Genomic DNA, 18,526 nt, shown 5'->3' on the forward strand with positions numbered 1-18,526 from the left:
ATTCGAATTATATAATAATTCGTCCTGGTTGATTCATGTATGAATTTTTGATTTGGCTGAATTGAGTAATTTTGAGCTCTCCTTGGTTCATTTGGATTTTTTACCCTTAAAATAATTAAGTTTCAAAATAATTAACTTTTTCAAATAGTCAAACGCTTTTATAATAAAATATATCTTTTAAAAAAATAAAAAACTAATAAAATTTATTGTTTTTAGTGATATTTTTAGCAATCAGTCTTATTTTTTATTTTAATAATATAATAATATATTTTTAACTCATATTTTAAACATTATTAATTTTATTTGTCACAAAACCATAAATTTTATTAGTCTTCTGACATTTTTCAAAAGTTTTTTCGGTTTAAAAAAAAGTTGCAGGAAACTTAAATCATTACTTTATTTTGTCTATTTTTCGGGCGAAAATTGGACACAGACACACACAGTGAATGTAATTGAGTAAAATACTAAAATGGAAACCGATATATGAAGTAGGCACGAGAAATGAGTGCGCAGTAAGCTCTGCACAGCGTCGTCATCATCCTCATCGTTTACTATGGAATTAGATTTCTCAGTGAAAATTGGGGATTTTCGGAGTTAGGGTTTCTCCTGTAGTTCTGTTTCTTCGCCGAAAACCAAGAAATTGAACAGTCCATTTCTCCTCCTCAGAGACCAAACCTGGGGAGCGAAGGTTCCCGGTTCGGTCCACGCTCTTTGTGCTGTTGCGTCGTTCGGTTCTGGCGCTCCCTGATGGCTGATAACATGGAAATCGATCCCCCCTCTGATTCTCAATCCCTCACGCCCCGAGATCGAATCGTTCGGGTAACAACACTATTGCCGGTTGTCTTTTTTTGTTTTTCCTTGAATTTCACACTCTCATTCACTTGATCACTGTTCAATTCAGTTAGCATTTGATGCAGATATGATCCATGTTGATGAATTTTGCTGGTTTTACTCAATTTATTTTAACCTTTTTGAATTAAACGAGTTTCTATTTTTCATGAATGCAATTTTAATTGACTTGGAGTTCCGGAGGAGCAGCTTGACCCGCCTGGTCTGGTTGCTTTTGTTAAGGATAAGAGGGAATTGATTCCTCAGTTGGTGTCTGTTATATTGCCTCCTGATGAGGAAGTGGCAGAAGCATTGCAAGAATCTAAGGCTGGTGGGAAGAAGAGTTCTTTGACCATGAGGAAGAGGTTCCATCACAGCATGTTGTGGTTGCAGTGGTTGATGTTTGAGGGTGAACCCGATGCTGCTCTTAGAAGCCTTGCCAAGATGTCTATTGGTCAGCGGGGTGTCTGTGGGGCAGTTTGGGGGAACAATGATATAGCTTACAGGTGCAGGACGTGTGAACACGACCCTACATGCGCAATATGTGTTCCTTGTTTTGAGAATGGGGATCACAAGAGCCATGATTACTTTGTTATATACACGGGTGGTGGTTGTTGTGATTGTGGGGATGTTACGGCTTGGAAACGTGAGGGGTTCTGCTCAAAGCATAAGGGTGCTGAGCAGATACAACCCCTTCCGGAGGAAATTGCAAATTCAGTTGCGCCTGTGCTTGGTTCTCTTTTCAATTGTTGGAAAGACAAGCTAACACTTGCAAGCAATTCTCCTTCTATTGAAAGTAAGAAGGCTGCAATGGAACTAACTTCTGCTGTAGTAGATATGCTTTCAGAATTCTGCCAGCATAGTGAGAGTTTGCTCAGTTTTGTTGCTAGGTTGTTGTTTTCATCTACAGGTTCATTGGATATTCTGGTAAGAGCTGAGAGGTTTTTAAGTGATGTTGTTGTGAAGAAACTCCAAGAGCTACTCCTAAAATTGTTGGGCGAACCTACTTTCAAGTATGAATTTGCTAAAGTTTTTCTTACTTACTATCCGAGTGTTATAAGTGAGGCTGTAAAAGAGTGTAGTGACCTTCCTTTGAAGAGGTATCCGCTACTATCCACTTTCTCTGTGCAGATACTTACAGTGCCCACTCTTACCCCACGTCTTGTTAAGGAAATCAACTTATTAACCATATTATTGGGATCTCTAGAAAACATTTTCACTTCTTGTGCTGAAGACGGGCATTTACAGGTAGTGAGTTAGTGCATCTCTATTAAGGAATACTAATTTGGTAGATGTAATTTGAGACTTGCAAGATAACAAGTTTTTTTCTGGATCTAATCCTTTAAAATATTTTTTAATGGTACCTGCTGTAAAGTCTTTAAAGAACTTTATATTGATCAAGTGTATATATGTTTATGATAATGATTTCACTCTTCGTTTATGATGTTTAATTAAGAGATATTGAATCTTTTCCAGGTTTCCAGGTGGGTGAATTTGTATGAGACGACAATACGCGTTGTTGAAGATATTCGTTTTGTTATGAGCCACGTGGCGGTGCCAAAATATGTAACTAATGACCAACAGGATATATCAAGAACTTGGATGAGACTTCTGTCCTTTGTGCAAGGGATGAACCCTCAAAAGAGAGAAACTGGCCAACATGTTGAAGAAGAAAATGAGAATGTGAATTTGCCTTTTGTTTTAGGTCATTCTATTGCCAATATCCACTCTCTGTTGGTGGGTGGGGCATTTTCTGATGCTAGCAATGGAGGGATGGATGATGAAATTGTTTGGAACTTAAATAAGAATGAATCAGAGGAAGGAGATAATTTGAGACATGCAAAGGTAGGACGGATTTCACAGGAGAGCTCTGCTAGTGTGACCTGTAGGAATAATGTCTTTGCTTCACGAAAGATATCCGATGCCTCTTCTCATTTGTTTCTTCCATCCTCTGTTATTTGGTTGATATATGAGTGTCTAAGGGCCATTGAGAATTGGTTGGGGGTTGAGAATACCTCTGCGGTACTTCCTAACATGTTATCCCCAAACACTGATAGTGTTATTGATGGCAATTTTTCAGCATTAAGAAGAACAATATCCAATTTCAGAAGAGGTAAATATAGTTTTGTTAGGCGTGCAAGTTCAAGTGAAGATCATCATCAGCAATGCTCTGACTATAGTGTTGATGGCATGGAAATTAATAAAAATGATGCACAGGATGGTAAACTGAAAACAAATGGTGAAATTGATTCTGAAAATACCTGCATTCGCTCTGATGTTGATTATAGTGCAATGGAAGAAGATTCTCCTGGGGATTTGGTTGGTCTCCGTTTTCTATCATTGCCTGATTGGCCCCAGATAGTCTATGATGTTAGTTCACAATATATATCTGTGCACATTCCATTACATAGATTGCTATCCATGCTCTTGCAGAGGGCACTGAAAAGATACTTTAGTGAATCTGAAGTGTCAGGTGTGACTGATGTCTCTTCTTATTCATCATCAATGATCTACACTGACTTCTTTGGACTTGCTTTACGGGGAAGTCATCCATGTGGTTTCTCTGCCTTCATTATGGAGCATCCATTGCGGATTAGAGTCTTTTGTGCTGAAGTCCATGCTGGAATGTGGCGAAAAAATGGAGATGCTGCTTTACTGTCTTGTGAATGGTACAGATCAGTGCGATGGTTAGTCAATTCATTATTACTATAGTATATTATATTATGTTATATTATACTATATTAATGGTTGAAATTCATTTAATATGTTATGATATATCATTCTTTACTTCTACAGGTCTGAACAAGGTCTGGAGCTTGATCTTTTTCTTCTTCAGTGTTGCGCTGCTCTGGCTCCAGAAGATCTATATATTAGTAGAATTCTTGAGCGCTTTGGGCTGTCAAACTATCTATCCCTAAATCTTGATCGGTCTAGCGAGTATGTCCTCATCTCCTGAAACATGACAACCTTTTCTTATATGCCTGTACATACAATACTTTGGCAGAAAGTTATGGCATATCTTTCTTTGAAAGATTGTTGTGATTCTTTAGCAGATTCTTTTTTCGTTGCTTTGTTGTTTGCAGTTCTTTTTAGAGAGAAGGAACTAAAAAATTACCCAAGAAAAATTCTGTTTCTGACAAACTTCCTCATAAAAGAATGTCAGTCAAAATTATTACCCATCAAAGAGAAAAAGAAGTTTCCCACTTCACCTAAAAGGCTTGATTAATTTTGACAAATCTACCTAAAGATTGGATATTCTGTCCATGTAAACTTGTCTTCATCATTTTTGGATTTTTGTTCTTTTCATGGCTAATTTGGCAGCAAGATACTCTTTGTGGGTAATTTTGGTACTTCACCCTTCTTTCCATGAATTGACTTTTATGGGTAAATGTTCTCATTAGATCTTGCTCCTTTATGGGATGCCTTTCTTTTCCACGTTAATCATGATGTACTTAACAAGTATCATTTTTTAAATATCGTCTTAGAAAACAAGCATAGAATATGAAATTGTAGTCCCACAATGTTCACCTATGGTTCTTATAGTTCCACCTGTTCTCATGTTATAGGAAAATTTTCTGTTAGTATGATTCCAAGATAAGACTAGACAATATGAATTGTTGCCAACTTTTTAGGATTTGGATTATTTTTTCTCATACCATTTTAGATGTTTTGGAGCAAGGAAAGAGGGCATGATTTATCGGTGCTGTGCACTATATGCCATGATTTGAGTGCCTTGTTGGAGAGAAATCGTAGAACTTCAGGATATTTTTCTTGCTTTTGCACTTTACATTTTTAAAAGATAAAGTGGTCTTAAGTCTTAACTACTTTTTTTTGGAATGTTCTATTGTTTAAACTTATGGAGACATTGCTTGCTTTTCAACACTGATGTTATTTTCCCTATAATTTATTGGTCTTACTTAGGACTTAGGAGGTTATATCTTATCATTTTCTTTTGATTTTAATTTTCTCATTTGAATTTCTGTTCTAAAGAGAAGTATTTAGGATAGAAACTATGGATGAAATGCTTACCTAACTGAAGCATGCATTGATCAAGGCAGTTATCTATATGATTTGTGCATCTAGTAATTGCAATGATACTTTCAAAGTAATCCTTAGTTCGTGGTTATTCACAATTGCTATCTCCAGATTATTTGTTGTCCTCATGACTCTAAATTAGATTGTATGTTTTTGTTCCGAACATTATGAGGTGTCCCATTAGAATATCATATGCAAAGCCACTGGGAATGTAATTGGTTAGGAGTTTGGCTTGAGCTCCTAGTTTCAAACCTTGTTGCTGCCAATTTACCAAAAGAAAGAGAATATCATATGCAACTGTAGATAGTTACTTTGGCAATAGAAACAAGATGGTTTGTTTAAAATCACAATCAATTCTTCACCAAATTTCCCTCATTTGATGGATTAGTGCCATGAAGGATAATTTTCCTAGACTAAATTGGATATCCGAAATCAACCACCAATCAGTCACCTGTATAGGAATACAAAATGACTCCATGTTCACATTTAGAATCAATTTCATAAACATAAACGATATCATTAAACTATATTGATGTTTATAATCAAACTTTATAAACAATATAATCATTTGATTCACATTTGTAATCAAATACGAATTAAAGTACAAGAATGCATTGGTAGCAAAATTTTTCTGTTCCTGAAAAGTCTAATTATTCTGCTATGAAAATGCTTATTACTTTATTATGAAAAGTTTGATTATTCTGTTGTGAAAAGTTTTGAAACCATACAAACCATTGATTATCAAAGATAGCTTAACCTGTTCGCAAATGCCTTAAATTGATTGTATATCCAATAAAAGTCGAAAGTTTTTGTTATTTGCTTTTATTAGTGCCTCTTAAGGGTCAGGAGCTTATGATGATATCTTATAGCTGAATAATGATAAATCAAATATTATTCTTCTCCGTTGCGTTATGCTCATATGTACTTATATCAGTATCATGTTGTCAATCTATCTTGTGTTCAAATATATTTTATTTGATAATGAATTCTTTCTCATTTACAGGTATGAATCTGTTTTAGTACAGGAGATGCTTACTCTTATAATTCAAATAATAAAAGAACGGCGCTTTTGTGGGTTGACTACTGCTGAAAGTTTGAAAAGAGAACTAATTTATAAGTTATCCATTGGGGATGCAACTCACAGTCAACTAGTGAAGTCACTTCCTCGTGATCTCTCCAAATTTGAACAGCTTCAGGAAATTTTGGACTCAGTTGCTGTTTATTCTAATCCATCTGGCTTCAATCAGGTTTTGTTGGTTCTTTTAGAAATTTATCAATATCTTCTGTTAGCTTGTATTTACCTATATTGTCATCGGTTGTATTAGGGAATGTATTCTCTGCGATGGCCGTTATGGAAAGAATTGGATCTGTATCATCCACGTTGGTATTCGAAGGATTTGCAAGTTGCTGAAGAAAGATACTTGCGGTACTGCAGTGTCTCTGCACTAACCACTCAGCTACCGAAGTGGACCAAAATTTATCCTCCACTTAAGGGGATTGCCAGAGTTGCTACTTGCAAAGTTGTCTTAGAGATCATCCGTGCAGTGATATTTTATGCTGTTTTTACTTTTAAATCAGCTGAATCTCGTGCTCCTGATGGGGTTCTTTTACCTGCACTGCATTTGCTATCACTATCATTAGATATCTGTTCTCAGCAGAAAGAATCTGGTGCGAGTGATGTTGCACAAATTCCCATAATAGCTTCTTCTGGCGAAATGATTGATGAAAATTCTTTTTATGGTGCTGGAGAACAAAGCTTGTTATCCCTTCTTGTGTTATTGATGGAAATGCACCGGAAGGAAAATGTAGACAACATTGTAGAAGCGGGTGGTTGCAGTCTATCTGCTTTAATTGAAAGCTTGCTGAAGAAATTTGCTGATATTGATGACAGCTGCATGACTATATTGCAAAAACTTGCTCCCGAAGTGGTTAGTCATATTTCTGAATGTGCTGAAACTAAAGATTCAAGTGTCCCATTGTCAGCCTCTGATAGCGAGAAACGCAAAGCAAAGGCCCGAGAGAGGCAGGCTGCAATAATGGTAGGTTTTTGCATTCTTATTTTTCTGTTGGTAGTATAGAAAAATTATGTGCTATTTCCAGTATTTCATGCGATGTTACTGCAAGACCAATCTGAGCAATGATGTTAATTATTACAATATTCAAATTTAAACCCTAGAAGATTTTGGCGGGCATATTCCTTGTGTCTTTTGGATGGGTTGTTTACTGCCCAGGGAAGACATTTGGTCTCAAATGTTTTCAGTTGTTCTAAACACTACCATTTCTTTATAGTCAGGCTATTCTTGATCTATTCTGGTGCGCCAATTTAATTGCCTTCACCATTTTAATTATTTTTTTTTGTTTAATCGGTTTTTCCAATGCAGGAAAAAATGAAAGCACAACAGTCAAAATTTTTGGCCAGCATTGATTCCAGTGGTGATGATGGGTCTCAAGTTGGCCATGAAGGTGACTTCGGCACTGAACACGATTCTGAAGAATCCAAACAAGTTGTGTGCTCTCTTTGCCATGATCACAATTCAAGAAATCCAGTTTCGTTTTTGATTCTTCTTCAGGTATATCCGTATATGGCAGTTATGTACAATGTGTGAGCTTTACACATGTTTAGGTTCAGTTTGTTGCACTGCACACTTTTTTTCTTGATTCACTGTTACTTCTATATCACCTCATGCCTAATTCATGTTTCCCCCTATCTACAAGAAATCTAGGCTTGTCACTTACGTCAACAGGGGTCCCCCATCATGGGATCAACTTCGTCGAGCAGATAAAGAACACATGCCCATCCTCACCACCAAGGCGACAGATAAATTGGCTGTGAATAACTCAAGTAGTTCTGGATCAACATCATCTTCCCACATAACTCGCTTACTTAAGAATGCTGTGAATGCATTGGCTTCTAGCAAGAAACCTGGGGAAGTTAATTCTATTCTGCAATATGTCAAGAATGAATTCCCAGCTGTTGGAAATCTTCAACTCCCAACTGCATCTCATGATGAAAAAGAGAAGACACCATACACTTTTGAGACATTAGAAGAGGGTATGTACTTCTCTATTCGTGATGAGATGCATGATCATGACTATGTATCTGCTACTAATTTGATGAATGAGGATGAGAAAATTCCAACTACTGGAGGGACTCCAAAGATTTTGACAGACATTGAATCTGTTTTGCTTGGGAAATATACTGCTGATATTTTGAGGGAGTTATCAGAAAGTTCTTCTGCATCTGAAAATGCTCCTACTGAAAATGCATCTACAGAGTCAACATCAAAACATCTAGCATATGATGGATTTGGTCCTATAGAAAGTGACGGAGTTCATCTTTCCTCATGTGGGCATGCAGTACATCAAGGGTGTCTAGATCGGTATTTATCATCATTGAAAGAAAGGTATGTCTCATTTAGAGTTACCTGAACCCCTTAATACCCAACCTCCCGCCCCAAGAATTAAAGCTTGTGATCTGTCTCCCCTAGTTTATTTCCTACATTCCTATATTTATAACATTTTCAAATACTTTTTTGGAAGTTTCACTATTTTTTTTATGCAGCCTTCTGAGATCAAACAAACATTATGCAAGTTTTTGCTTTTTAACTGTTTTGTTCATGGTTAAATGTACTTCCAACTAGGTTTTCGTTAATAGAAAAATAAATTTATCGATCAAGCAAAGAGTACAAAGAGAGAGGATGAGGTATCTACACAAGAAGAAAGAAAAAGAAAAGATGTAGGTTCTAAGAGATTGAATTGAACCCATGTAACATGGAACGGCTACCTGTGAATATCTGCTGAGGAACATCTCTAAATAGACCATTAGCTGAAGATCACATAGAAGTTAAGAAGATATTGGTATCTTGGATGTTTTGGTCATCAAAGCTAGAATCTTGTAAAGAAATTCATAAACAAGAGGGTTTAAGCTGGGTGGATTGGATGGGGGAGAGTTTAGTGTTTGATATAAAAGTGGAACTCAGGCTTATGGAAAAAAATTACCGAACAATTATAAAAATTGAAATAATACGAAATTGAATTTTGCAGGGAACAAAAAGATAAACTTTAGCATTCTAAATGGCGATGGTGCAATAGATTAGGAGTGAGTGCATTGGAGTGGAAGTTGATTTAGTATTTGTTGAAAAGATGGTGAATTTTCCCACCACATATAGACAGATAAACTGGCATATAGCCTTATATGAGACTATATTTAACGTCAATGGTTAAGAATTAAGATTAAGACCTGAAATCATGTTATCTTATTACATAATCATGTTATCTTTAAGTAATTTCCTATTCTGATGATTCATATATGTTTCAATAGCTAAAATCTACTCCTTTCACCTTCCATATAAAAGTGAAACTCTTAAGTCTTATACCACTATGACATGATACTAAGTGTGTTTTATATGCATCTAATTGTGACTTTGTACGTATGAATGTATTTATATATCTACTTTTTATTTTATGTTAATAGATTGTTAAACATGTGTGTGTGTGTGTGTCACGTTTTTAATTAAATAGGAATTATTGTTATATTTGTTGTAGTGAGAATTGTACATTTTATAAGATGGCCTAATATACTGTGAACTTCTTGGATAGATCTGTTAGAAGAATTGTTTTTGAAGGAGGACATATTGTTGATCCAGATCAGGTACAAAGCTGTGTTTTTTTATTTTTATTTTTTTTGTAAACCAGTTTTGCAATGGTCGATGTAGCAAATCTGTTATGATGTCTCAAGACCCTTTTTTTTTTTGAATTTTTATTTTAAGGGAGAGTTTCTATGCCCCGTGTGTCGCCGCCTTGTAAATTGTGTCTTGCCGACTATGCATGGAGAGTTACAGAAGCCTTTTAAGCAGTCTATTGGCTTGAGTATTGGTTCAATAGATACTGGAGACCCCTCTGCTGAGTTGAATGAAGTGAATTATTCACTTCACATTCAGCAAGCGTTTAAGCTCTTGCAACGTGCAGCCAATGCTGTGGGGAAAGATAAATTTCTGAAAGCCATTCCTTTGCAGCAGATTGATAGAACTAGACCAAATCTTGAGAATTTCTCCCGTGTGCTTTCTAAAATGTATTTTCCAGGCAAACAAGATAAATTATCAAGATTTGCTAGACTAAACCATTCAATGCTGATGTGGGACACACTAAAGTACTCCTTGATATCAATGGAGATTGCTGCACGTTGTGGAAAGACTACTTTGACTCCGAACTTTGCTCTTAGTGCCATGTATGAAGAACTCAAATCTTCAAGTGGCTTTATATTATCATTGTTACTGAAACTTGTTCAGAAGACACGGAGTAAGAATTCTCTTCATGTGCTTCAAAGATTTAGAGGCGTTCAACTATTTACAGAGTCAATTTGCTCTGGGATATCCTTGAATAATGCAAATAGTGATGTCTCTGTTAGAGGTATAGTTGTGGTTTTTTTTATTTATTATTTTTTTTCTTTTCCGTTGCTTCGAAAATGACTTAAGAAAAAAATTAGTATATGTTTTGTTGAGCTTTCTTGCAACCTCTTACATGGCTTATCCTAGCCTCAAAAAAAGAGAAGGTTGTAATAATTTGACAACCCACATAATACTTTGTCAAATTAAATCTTTATATGATTGATTGTGGCATTTAGCGTTATGTTGATGTTCCATTTCTTTTCCCTAGTTGTGAATCAAGGATGTGTTTGAATTAGAGGTAATGGGGTGTATATAAGCCAGAGAGTAAATCGGAGTCCATTTTACTCTTTAGATAGACCCTTCCCTTCCATGCCTTACTTCCAATCTCAAGCCTCAAACACACCCTTGATAAAATAACATCTAAAGAAAGTTCAAATGTGAATTTTAGCTATTTGATTTGGAAAAAGTATATTACTATTATTATCTGATTTCTGTTGTCAAACAGATGGCGAAATCATGTTCACATTTGGCCGGAACACTCTTCTTTTTATTTCTATATTACTTTATTCTGTTTTGCTCATCATTCTTTTTGTTCTTTGTTTCATAAGATAAGAGCAATTCTTACCCTAATGACTTGCAAGTTGAACTTATATTGTCTCTTTTTCCTTCAAATAAATGGCGGTTTATTTTGCATCTGGGCTCGAAATTTAATTCCTTAATACTGCTAACTGTGATGATCTATTTATTTGTTTTATTGACTTAAAGATTTGCTGGAGTTTGTTCTTGCAAATATTTAGTCTAGTTCAGCAGAGTTCCCATGTCTGCTACTGACTCTAGTTTCTGGTACCTGCCATATATTCACAGGTGATGTGCTATCTATCTTGAAGCATATTGAAATGGACTTATCGAACTTTGACTTACACTTTTGGAGACGGGCTTCAGATCCAGTTCTTGCCCATGATCCTTTCTCATCATTGATGTGGGTTCTCTTTTGTTTGCCATATCCATTTTTGTCATGTGAAGAATCGTTGTTGTCCCTTGTGAATGTTTTCTATCTAGTCACTGTAACCCAGGTTGGTCACTTTGCTTGCATCTCAAGTAAATGTTCTGTCCTTTCGAACTGTGTCTATTTCCTAATCAATGTAACTGGCGTGCAGGCTATAATTTTGTATCATGAGAAGTCTGAGCATAAATTAAGCAAATCAGGTATCTCAGATTGCCTGATAACTGACATATATAAAGCTATGGGTGAGTCGGGATGTGTTCAGCAGTACTTTGACTCGAACTATTTTGACCCTAATGCTGATATTAAAGATGGAATTCGGAGGTTTAGTTTCCCGTATTTGCGAAGATGTGCATTATTGTGGAAAATACTATATTCTTCTATACCGGCACCATTCTGTGATGAGGAAAATATGTTGGATAGATCATGGTATACTCCGAATGACAGGATGGACCTGCAGAATATTGACATGTTTGAGGTTGCTAAAATTCAAGAACTTGAGAAAATGTTCCAAATTCCCACAATAGATGTGGTTCTCAAAGATGAACTTTCAAGATCTTCAGTTTCTATGTGGTGCCATCATTTTTACAAGGAATGCGGATCCCATGGTGTGCAACGAATAGTCCATGTGACCCCTGCTGTTCCATTTGAGTTGATGAGATTGCCAAATGTTTATCAGGATCTCTTGCAGAGGTATTCTAAGTTTTATTAGATGCTATGTAATGCATCATATTTCTGTTTTATTGATACAAGATCTATACCTAAACAGGTGTATCAAACAACGTTGCCCTGAATGTAACACACTTCTTGATGAGCCTGCATTGTGCCTGTTGTGTGGTAGATTGTGCTCCCCAAGTTGGAAATCTTGCTGCAGGTTTGTTCTCTACCATCAATTATTTACAGACTATGCTTAAAATGCTTTCTGAACATAAGAGTTTTGGCTTTGGTTCTGACAAGCACACAAGGCAAGAGGGGAGTCACTCACTTAAATAATTGGGGATAACCACTCCTTAAATAAACATCGAGCAGCTTGTAGTTATACCACCCAGATAACTATGAGATTCTTAAGCTATACTAGATTACTACACTTATGATTGTTATTATTTCCTTGATTCAACTTACTTCACTCTTAAACTGATAGGTAGCTGCAATTGTCTTTTTTTTGGGGGGGTGAAAATTCGAAATTTTAATATATAGCTGCAATATTTTATTTGGACTTCTAATATAATTTTGCGTATTTGGATTTCCATTTAAATTTTTTTACTAAAACAGTTTAGTATCCAAATTCAGCCTACCCCTTCATTTATCCTTGATCATCTGAGATCTAAGGATTACTGTGTCTTTGTTGTTTTTTATTTATTTTATATTAAAAAATTAGCTTCATCTTTCATATTACAGTCACTCAATGTTGATGGAATATGTACAGTTCAGAGACAATGGTGCATTATATAAGATTTGAATTTGATGATATGTTAAAGAATGATAACTGAGTGACCACTGTTAGTGCAACTTTGACATATTTGTTAAGTTTCCTTTCTGGTCAAAATGAGATTCCAAGTGAGTAATGGTTGAATAGCTGTGGAGATAAAATCTAATATCTGTAGATGGTTCAGCAATGTTGAAGAAACTAATTCAGGATTGGTTCTATCTTCTTATTTACTTAATGTTGTTAATTATGCCTATGACTCGGCTATTAATTGTGCCTCATAGATTCCTATTGTGTTATTGATGTCAATTTTCTCTTAATTCAACAATGATTAATCGATTACTTTATAACCACTTATATATGTGAATTTGGAATTATTTGCTTTATATTTATTGCTGGTTTATTTACTGCTCTACTATCTTTGGTGTACTGCATTTGATTTGTTCCCTATATCTCATACTGCTTAGAGATCATTTATATTGTTCAGGCCTTATTTTGTAGTCAAAATTTATGTTGAATTTGTTCATTGTACTTTTTATGGTTTGTTCATTGAATTAGATTTGAAAGATTTTCTTTTTTTATGTTTCAAGGGAAAGTGGGTGCCAAACACATGCAGTAACCTGTGGAGCTGGTACTGGAGTGTTTCTGTTGATTAGGGTATGTTTTGTCCTATTTTGAACTTAAGTATGGGTTTTCCCATCTGTCCTTCTCTGAACGCTTATCATGTCCTGGATTCTTTTTCTTCTTCACTGCTTCCTTATAGTTTTGACACCAAGAGAATAATAATGGTTTTGAATTTTTTATTATATCAACAGAGAACAACTATCCTGTTGCAGAGATCTGCACGTCAAGCCCCATGGCCTTCTCCTTACTTGGATGCTTTTGGTGAAGAAGTAAGTTTCTCTTGGACAGCTTTATTATAAACCAGCGAGTACACCTGTGCATTGAATGGTTTATTAATATTTTTAATAAGAACTTTTTTAAAAATAAAATGTATGATTATTAATCCTTATATATACGGTTAAAACATAAAAGCTTTTCATTTTTCCCCTTGAAGAATTAATTTACTCAACATTTTGTGTAGTATACATTCTTTGTCCTTTTCAATCATAAGGACTAAGGAGTTCTCAACCCTAGTCAGGTCTTTGAGGACAATACAAAATAATTGAAGGTTTATTACAATCTTAAAAAGTTAACCAGGCTAATCATATTTCGTATGTTTTATGAATTATGGGTCTTGCTAACATAAATACTGTCCTCTATATATGGACTTCCTATTTATATCTTGCATCATTTGCTTATATTTTCCCACCTTTTCCATAACATCTGTAGTTTTAAATTTTAAAGATTATTTCTAGTATGTCTAACAATGAGGAAGAAACAACACAACGATGGCTGTTATTTTGCAACAAATTAGCAATTGAAAAAAAAAAAAAAGCAAAACAAAACTTGTCAACAAACATATTAATTGGAATCTTTTACTTCTACAAAAAATACCGTGCAATTTGACATAGTGTGAAACACTTACTGAAACAAGAAAAATAAATTTTCTAGGCACACATTTTGTGCATGTATGTTGACCCTTGATAAGAAAAGCAAATTTGATGGGATTTTTATTGACGTAGTTGTTGTCATAAAATATATTTGTTATATAGCTGCTAGGTTTGGTTGGTACCAAGTCATATAGCAGATGAATGACAAGTTGATTTATCAATCTAGAATTTCTGTTTCAGAGAAGCATAGGGCTAGAATTTTTTGAGTCCAATCTATGGTTCGATGTGGTATATTTGGCAAGGGTGGACTATTTCATCTTTAAGGAGGATTCTTTTTCACACATTACTCTCGAATAAGATTGTTGAAGACTATTTGGTGCAATGTTGGTGGCCTTCTACTTTTGGGGTTTCTCTAAAATTAGTTTTGCTTTGTGGTGTGCTTTCAATATGTTATATTCTCATCCATACTGTAGTTAGAAGGACGAGTGAAAGAAAGCATACATCAATATTCAATATGACTGTCTTGTACTCAATGTTGATAGAATTATTGAGTGGAGAAAGAGCATATTGGTACCTATCTACAAGAATAAGACGGATATATAAAGTTGCAAAAACTATAGAGGGATCAAGCTCATGAGTCATACCATGAAGTTATGAGAAATGGTGATAAAACGGAGGCTGAGATGAGACATAGGTAATAGAGAACCAATGGGTTTTATATTAGGCAGATCCACCACTGAAGCGATATACCTGTTAAGAAAGATGATGGAGAGGTATTATAGTAATAAAATGAATCTACATATGGTGTTTATTGACAAAAAGCGTATGATAGGGTGTCAAGGGAGGTCTTATGGATGGTTTTGGAAAAGAAGAGAGTAAGAATCGTATATATTCGTGCAATTAAAGACGTATGATGGTGCTACAACTAGTGTGAAAACTTAAGGTGATGTAACAGAAGAATTTTCTATTGGTATAGGATTACACCAGGAATAATCTTTAAGTCAATACCTTTTTATATTAGTCTTGGAAGTATTCACAGAGCATATTCAAGAGCCTGTGCCATGGTGCATGTTTTTTGCCGATGATATCGTCTTTATGAAAGAGTTAAGGTAAGACCTAAATAAGAAGTTGTATTTATGGAGAGAAGCTCTAGAAGTGTATGGCCTGCGCATAAGTCGTAACAAGACGGAATATATGGAATGTAAGTTTGGCTGTCGAATGGGAAACCCTAATGCAGAAGTGAAGATTGGAGAAAACATCTTACGAAAAGTTAAAAATTTTAAGTATCTTGAGTGCATCATACAGGATAATGGAGAGATTAAACAGGTTGTAAATCATATGATCAAAGCAGGTTGGTCAAAATGCTGGAGTGCGTCTGGTTTTATATGTGACAAAAAAGTGATTTTAAAACTTAAAGGTAAATTCTATCGCACTATTATTAGGCCGTCTATGTTTTATGGTACAAAGTGTTGGGCGGACAAAGGAGAGCACGAACATAAGTTAAGTGTAGCATAGATGAAGATGTTGAGATGGATGAGTGGTTATACGCGATTGGATAGAATAATGAATGAAGATGGAATAACACCTATTGTGGAAAAGATGGTAAAGTCGCGTCTTTGGTGGTTTGGACATGTGAGAAGAAGACCGACAAAGCACCAAGTCAAGAGGGTGGATGAGATGGAAGATGGATAAGGGTAAAAGGCAGAGGAAGACCTAGAAAAACTATCCACGAGGTGGTCAAACATGATCTATATATAAACGGTTTCTCTATAAACATAATATACGATAGAGCTCAATAACGTCGTTTGATTTATGTAGCTGACCCCACCTAGTGGAACTAGGCTTTGTGGTGGTTGTTTTTTAGATGAGTTTAAAATAAATAAGTATATCCTTTACTAGAATATTAGGGATAAAAAGGGCAATAAGAAATAGTAATACAATAATTTATTATTGGTTGTGCTACCTGACCTGGATGATGAGTGTGTATAATATCAATTATTCAAACTTTAGTAAATATTTTGATCACTCATTATGCCCTGTTTATGGTAATCTATTAAGATATATGATCTTGGGTTTGAAAGTCATGTTTTCTTCGGTTTCTCCATATGTATTTCACCTTCAATGCTCTTTGCTTCAGGATTTTGAAATGAATCGAGGCAAGCCACTTTATCTTAATGAGGAACGATATGCTGTTTTGACTTATATGGTAAGCGAATATTCAGCCTTAATCTGTCTGCATTATTATCTAGTCATATATATATATATATTAATCAATGGTTATAAATTTGTGGAGGTTGCTTCTCACGGACTGGACCGGAGTTCCAAGGTTCTTGGCCAGACTACTATTGGTTCCTTCTTCTTGGTTTAGTTCGAGTCTTACATGTCAAGTTATAATGTTAAGGTTTGATAAGGAATTAACATGTCTTCCTTCTCTGCTTTCTCTCTCTGCTGATGCATCTCATCTTGTAGATAATGACTGAAATAATTTGTTTACCTTTTTACAGCAGAGATTTTGACTGGATTTATCACCAGAGGGTGATCTAGTTATGCTAATATACCATGTTATATATGCCACTGACTAAGCAAAAGATCTCATGCTATAGTGTACAGCTCACTCAGGTATGCATCCTGTAATTGAATCTTTTTATCATTTTCAGTTGGAAAGGTGCTTTTATTTGTTTGATTGGTTATCATTTTCTTCAGTCACTCGATCTATGGGGACCCTGTTTGGGTCTTGTATTCTATCTTCCTTCTTTGAAATTATGGCTGAAAACATTTTACAACCCTATTTGCACCTTACTTAGCTGATTGTATGTTGTGATATATTCGGTTACTTTTCCTAGTTGCTGTCATTTCTTCTTTCCTTTCTTCCTCAATCAAGTATTCCTTTATAGTCCCACTCTCCACCTAAATTTCTATTCTATGTTGACAGATGTGAGATAGTTGTGCAATAACATTTTATAAGAGAAATAATGGTGCAAGATCCCCTCATTTTCCCTTAACTATGTTCTTTGTATTCTTTTAGGAATCACACTTTTTTCAGATGCCATGAACTCTAGTTAATTGACCAATTAATACGATTAAATTGTTGTAGAAATACATTGCATTCTTTTGAAGTAATCACATTTAGAATGCATCTGTCCCTAGTGTCCTATTATAACCATTTTCTGATTTTCTTGTTTTTCACTCCAATCCACATTTAGGTTGTATTCTTTTCATTGGGAACTGCAGTAAAATAGATTGATAACTTTAAAAAATGAACATGTACTGAATACTGAATATCTCTTTTTGAAAATCTAGATTAAAACAGGTGCAGCGTAAAAGATTTTACAACTTGGCTTCTATGGGAGCATCTACCTGCTAGCCTTGGCACTGTGCAGTTCAATGCTAACATAAGAGCACGTTTTGGTCTGCTCCTTGGCTGGAAAGTAGGCGCACAGGTGTATATATTTTGTCAATGTTATGGGAGGCACAATTGCTTTTGGTACAATTGTGGAACTGAGTGCTCATCGCTAATCATAAGCGTCTTAGGATGTCTGGAATGATAATTTTGTTTGTTCCTTACCACCTATTCAAGTAGGTGTTTAGTTGGCGATTTCCCTCTTTGGGGAGAGTGGAGAATTGTCAATTTATGGGCTGATTGTATATATGGCACAGATGTACTTATTTTTATTTTTATTGTCAATATGGTGGTTGCTTATATTATATTCGTGGAACAATCGATATATAGACTAAAGAGCAAATTTGGATATTTTCAAGGATGATGGCTTGTGATCATTTGATAGCATTTTAGAGAAGAAAGTGAGATAAAATTGTGTTGGACTGTTAAACATAGACAAGCATGTTTGGCCACGGTGGTGGTAAATGTTGTGGGTAATCTTTGACTTGCTTTTGGAAACCACGTTAGCTAGGTCGTTATTGTGAAAATACAATATACTTAATAATAATTATTATGATGGCGGAGTTTGAAATGGATTTTGGATTTGGATTTGTTTATGTTGGGGGTTTGTTGTGCGTAGAGAATCACAGATCGCCTTAAGTTCTATCGACGAATAAATCTCCATAATGGTCTCAGTTTTATGGGTTTACCCAATTTGATTTGTGTGGTTTTGTTTTCACTATAGTGGTCTTTTAGATTGAGCTTGAGTACTACAGTAGTTCTTGGGCATCTTTTCGGTAATTTTACCATGGCGGAAGATCACCTAAAAAATGGACACACCATCCAATTCAAAACCCCAAGAGGAGTAACAACTTAACAATGATTGAGTAATTGTTATTTCTCTATACTCAGAGGTAAGGGGACTGATAAAGGAAGAGATAGAAACAACCCAGAGAAATCCACACTCACAGAGGT

The 18,526-nt window shown here is 35.3% G+C and overlaps 1 protein-coding gene across 2 annotated transcripts; it reads left to right on the plus strand.

Annotated features, from left to right (window-relative positions):
• Positions 1-1,018: 1,018 nt before the first annotated feature.
• On the plus strand, positions 1,019-18,049 carry LOC107484742 (E3 ubiquitin-protein ligase PRT6). Of its 2 annotated transcripts, none has more exons than XM_021140552.2 (18): positions 1,019-2,076; positions 2,305-3,515; positions 3,625-3,765; positions 5,867-6,110; positions 6,189-6,902; positions 7,245-7,433; positions 7,579-8,267; positions 9,463-9,514; positions 9,633-10,272; positions 11,115-11,323; positions 11,408-11,946; positions 12,023-12,127; positions 13,270-13,336; positions 13,495-13,572; positions 16,310-16,378; positions 16,466-16,573; positions 16,677-16,791; positions 17,473-18,049. In XM_021140552.2, the coding sequence occupies exons 1-16, from the start codon at positions 1,183-1,185 to the stop codon at positions 16,538-16,540; spliced, it is 5,916 nt and encodes a 1,971-aa protein (XP_020996211.1). In that variant the 5' UTR covers positions 1,019-1,182; the 3' UTR covers positions 16,541-16,573; positions 16,677-16,791; positions 17,473-18,049. The 2 variants fall into 2 exon arrangements, with proteins under 2 accessions (XP_020996211.1, XP_020996210.1); XM_021140551.2 differs by having other exon boundaries at positions 1,047-2,076; positions 16,680-16,791.
• The last annotated feature ends 477 nt before the right edge of the window (positions 18,050-18,526 follow it).

Source organism: Arachis duranensis, chromosome 4 (assembly GCF_000817695.3).
Source record: "Arachis duranensis cultivar V14167 chromosome 4, aradu.V14167.gnm2.J7QH, whole genome shotgun sequence".
Lineage (NCBI taxonomy): Eukaryota > Viridiplantae > Streptophyta > Magnoliopsida > Fabales > Fabaceae > Arachis > Arachis duranensis.

Bases quoted from the DNA above. Each gene is read 5' to 3' on its own strand.
- LOC107484742 (XM_021140552.2), top strand. From the start codon at position 1,183: ATGAGGAAGAGGTTCCATCACAGCATGTTGTGGTTGCAGTGGTTGATG. The intron at 9,515-9,632 runs GTACAAAGCTGT...TTTTATTTTAAG, and splicing joins ATATTGTTGATCCAGATCAG to GGAGAGTTTCTATGCCCCGT. The intron at 13,337-13,494 runs GTATGTTTTGTC...TTATATCAACAG, and splicing joins GAGTGTTTCTGTTGATTAGG to AGAACAACTATCCTGTTGCA.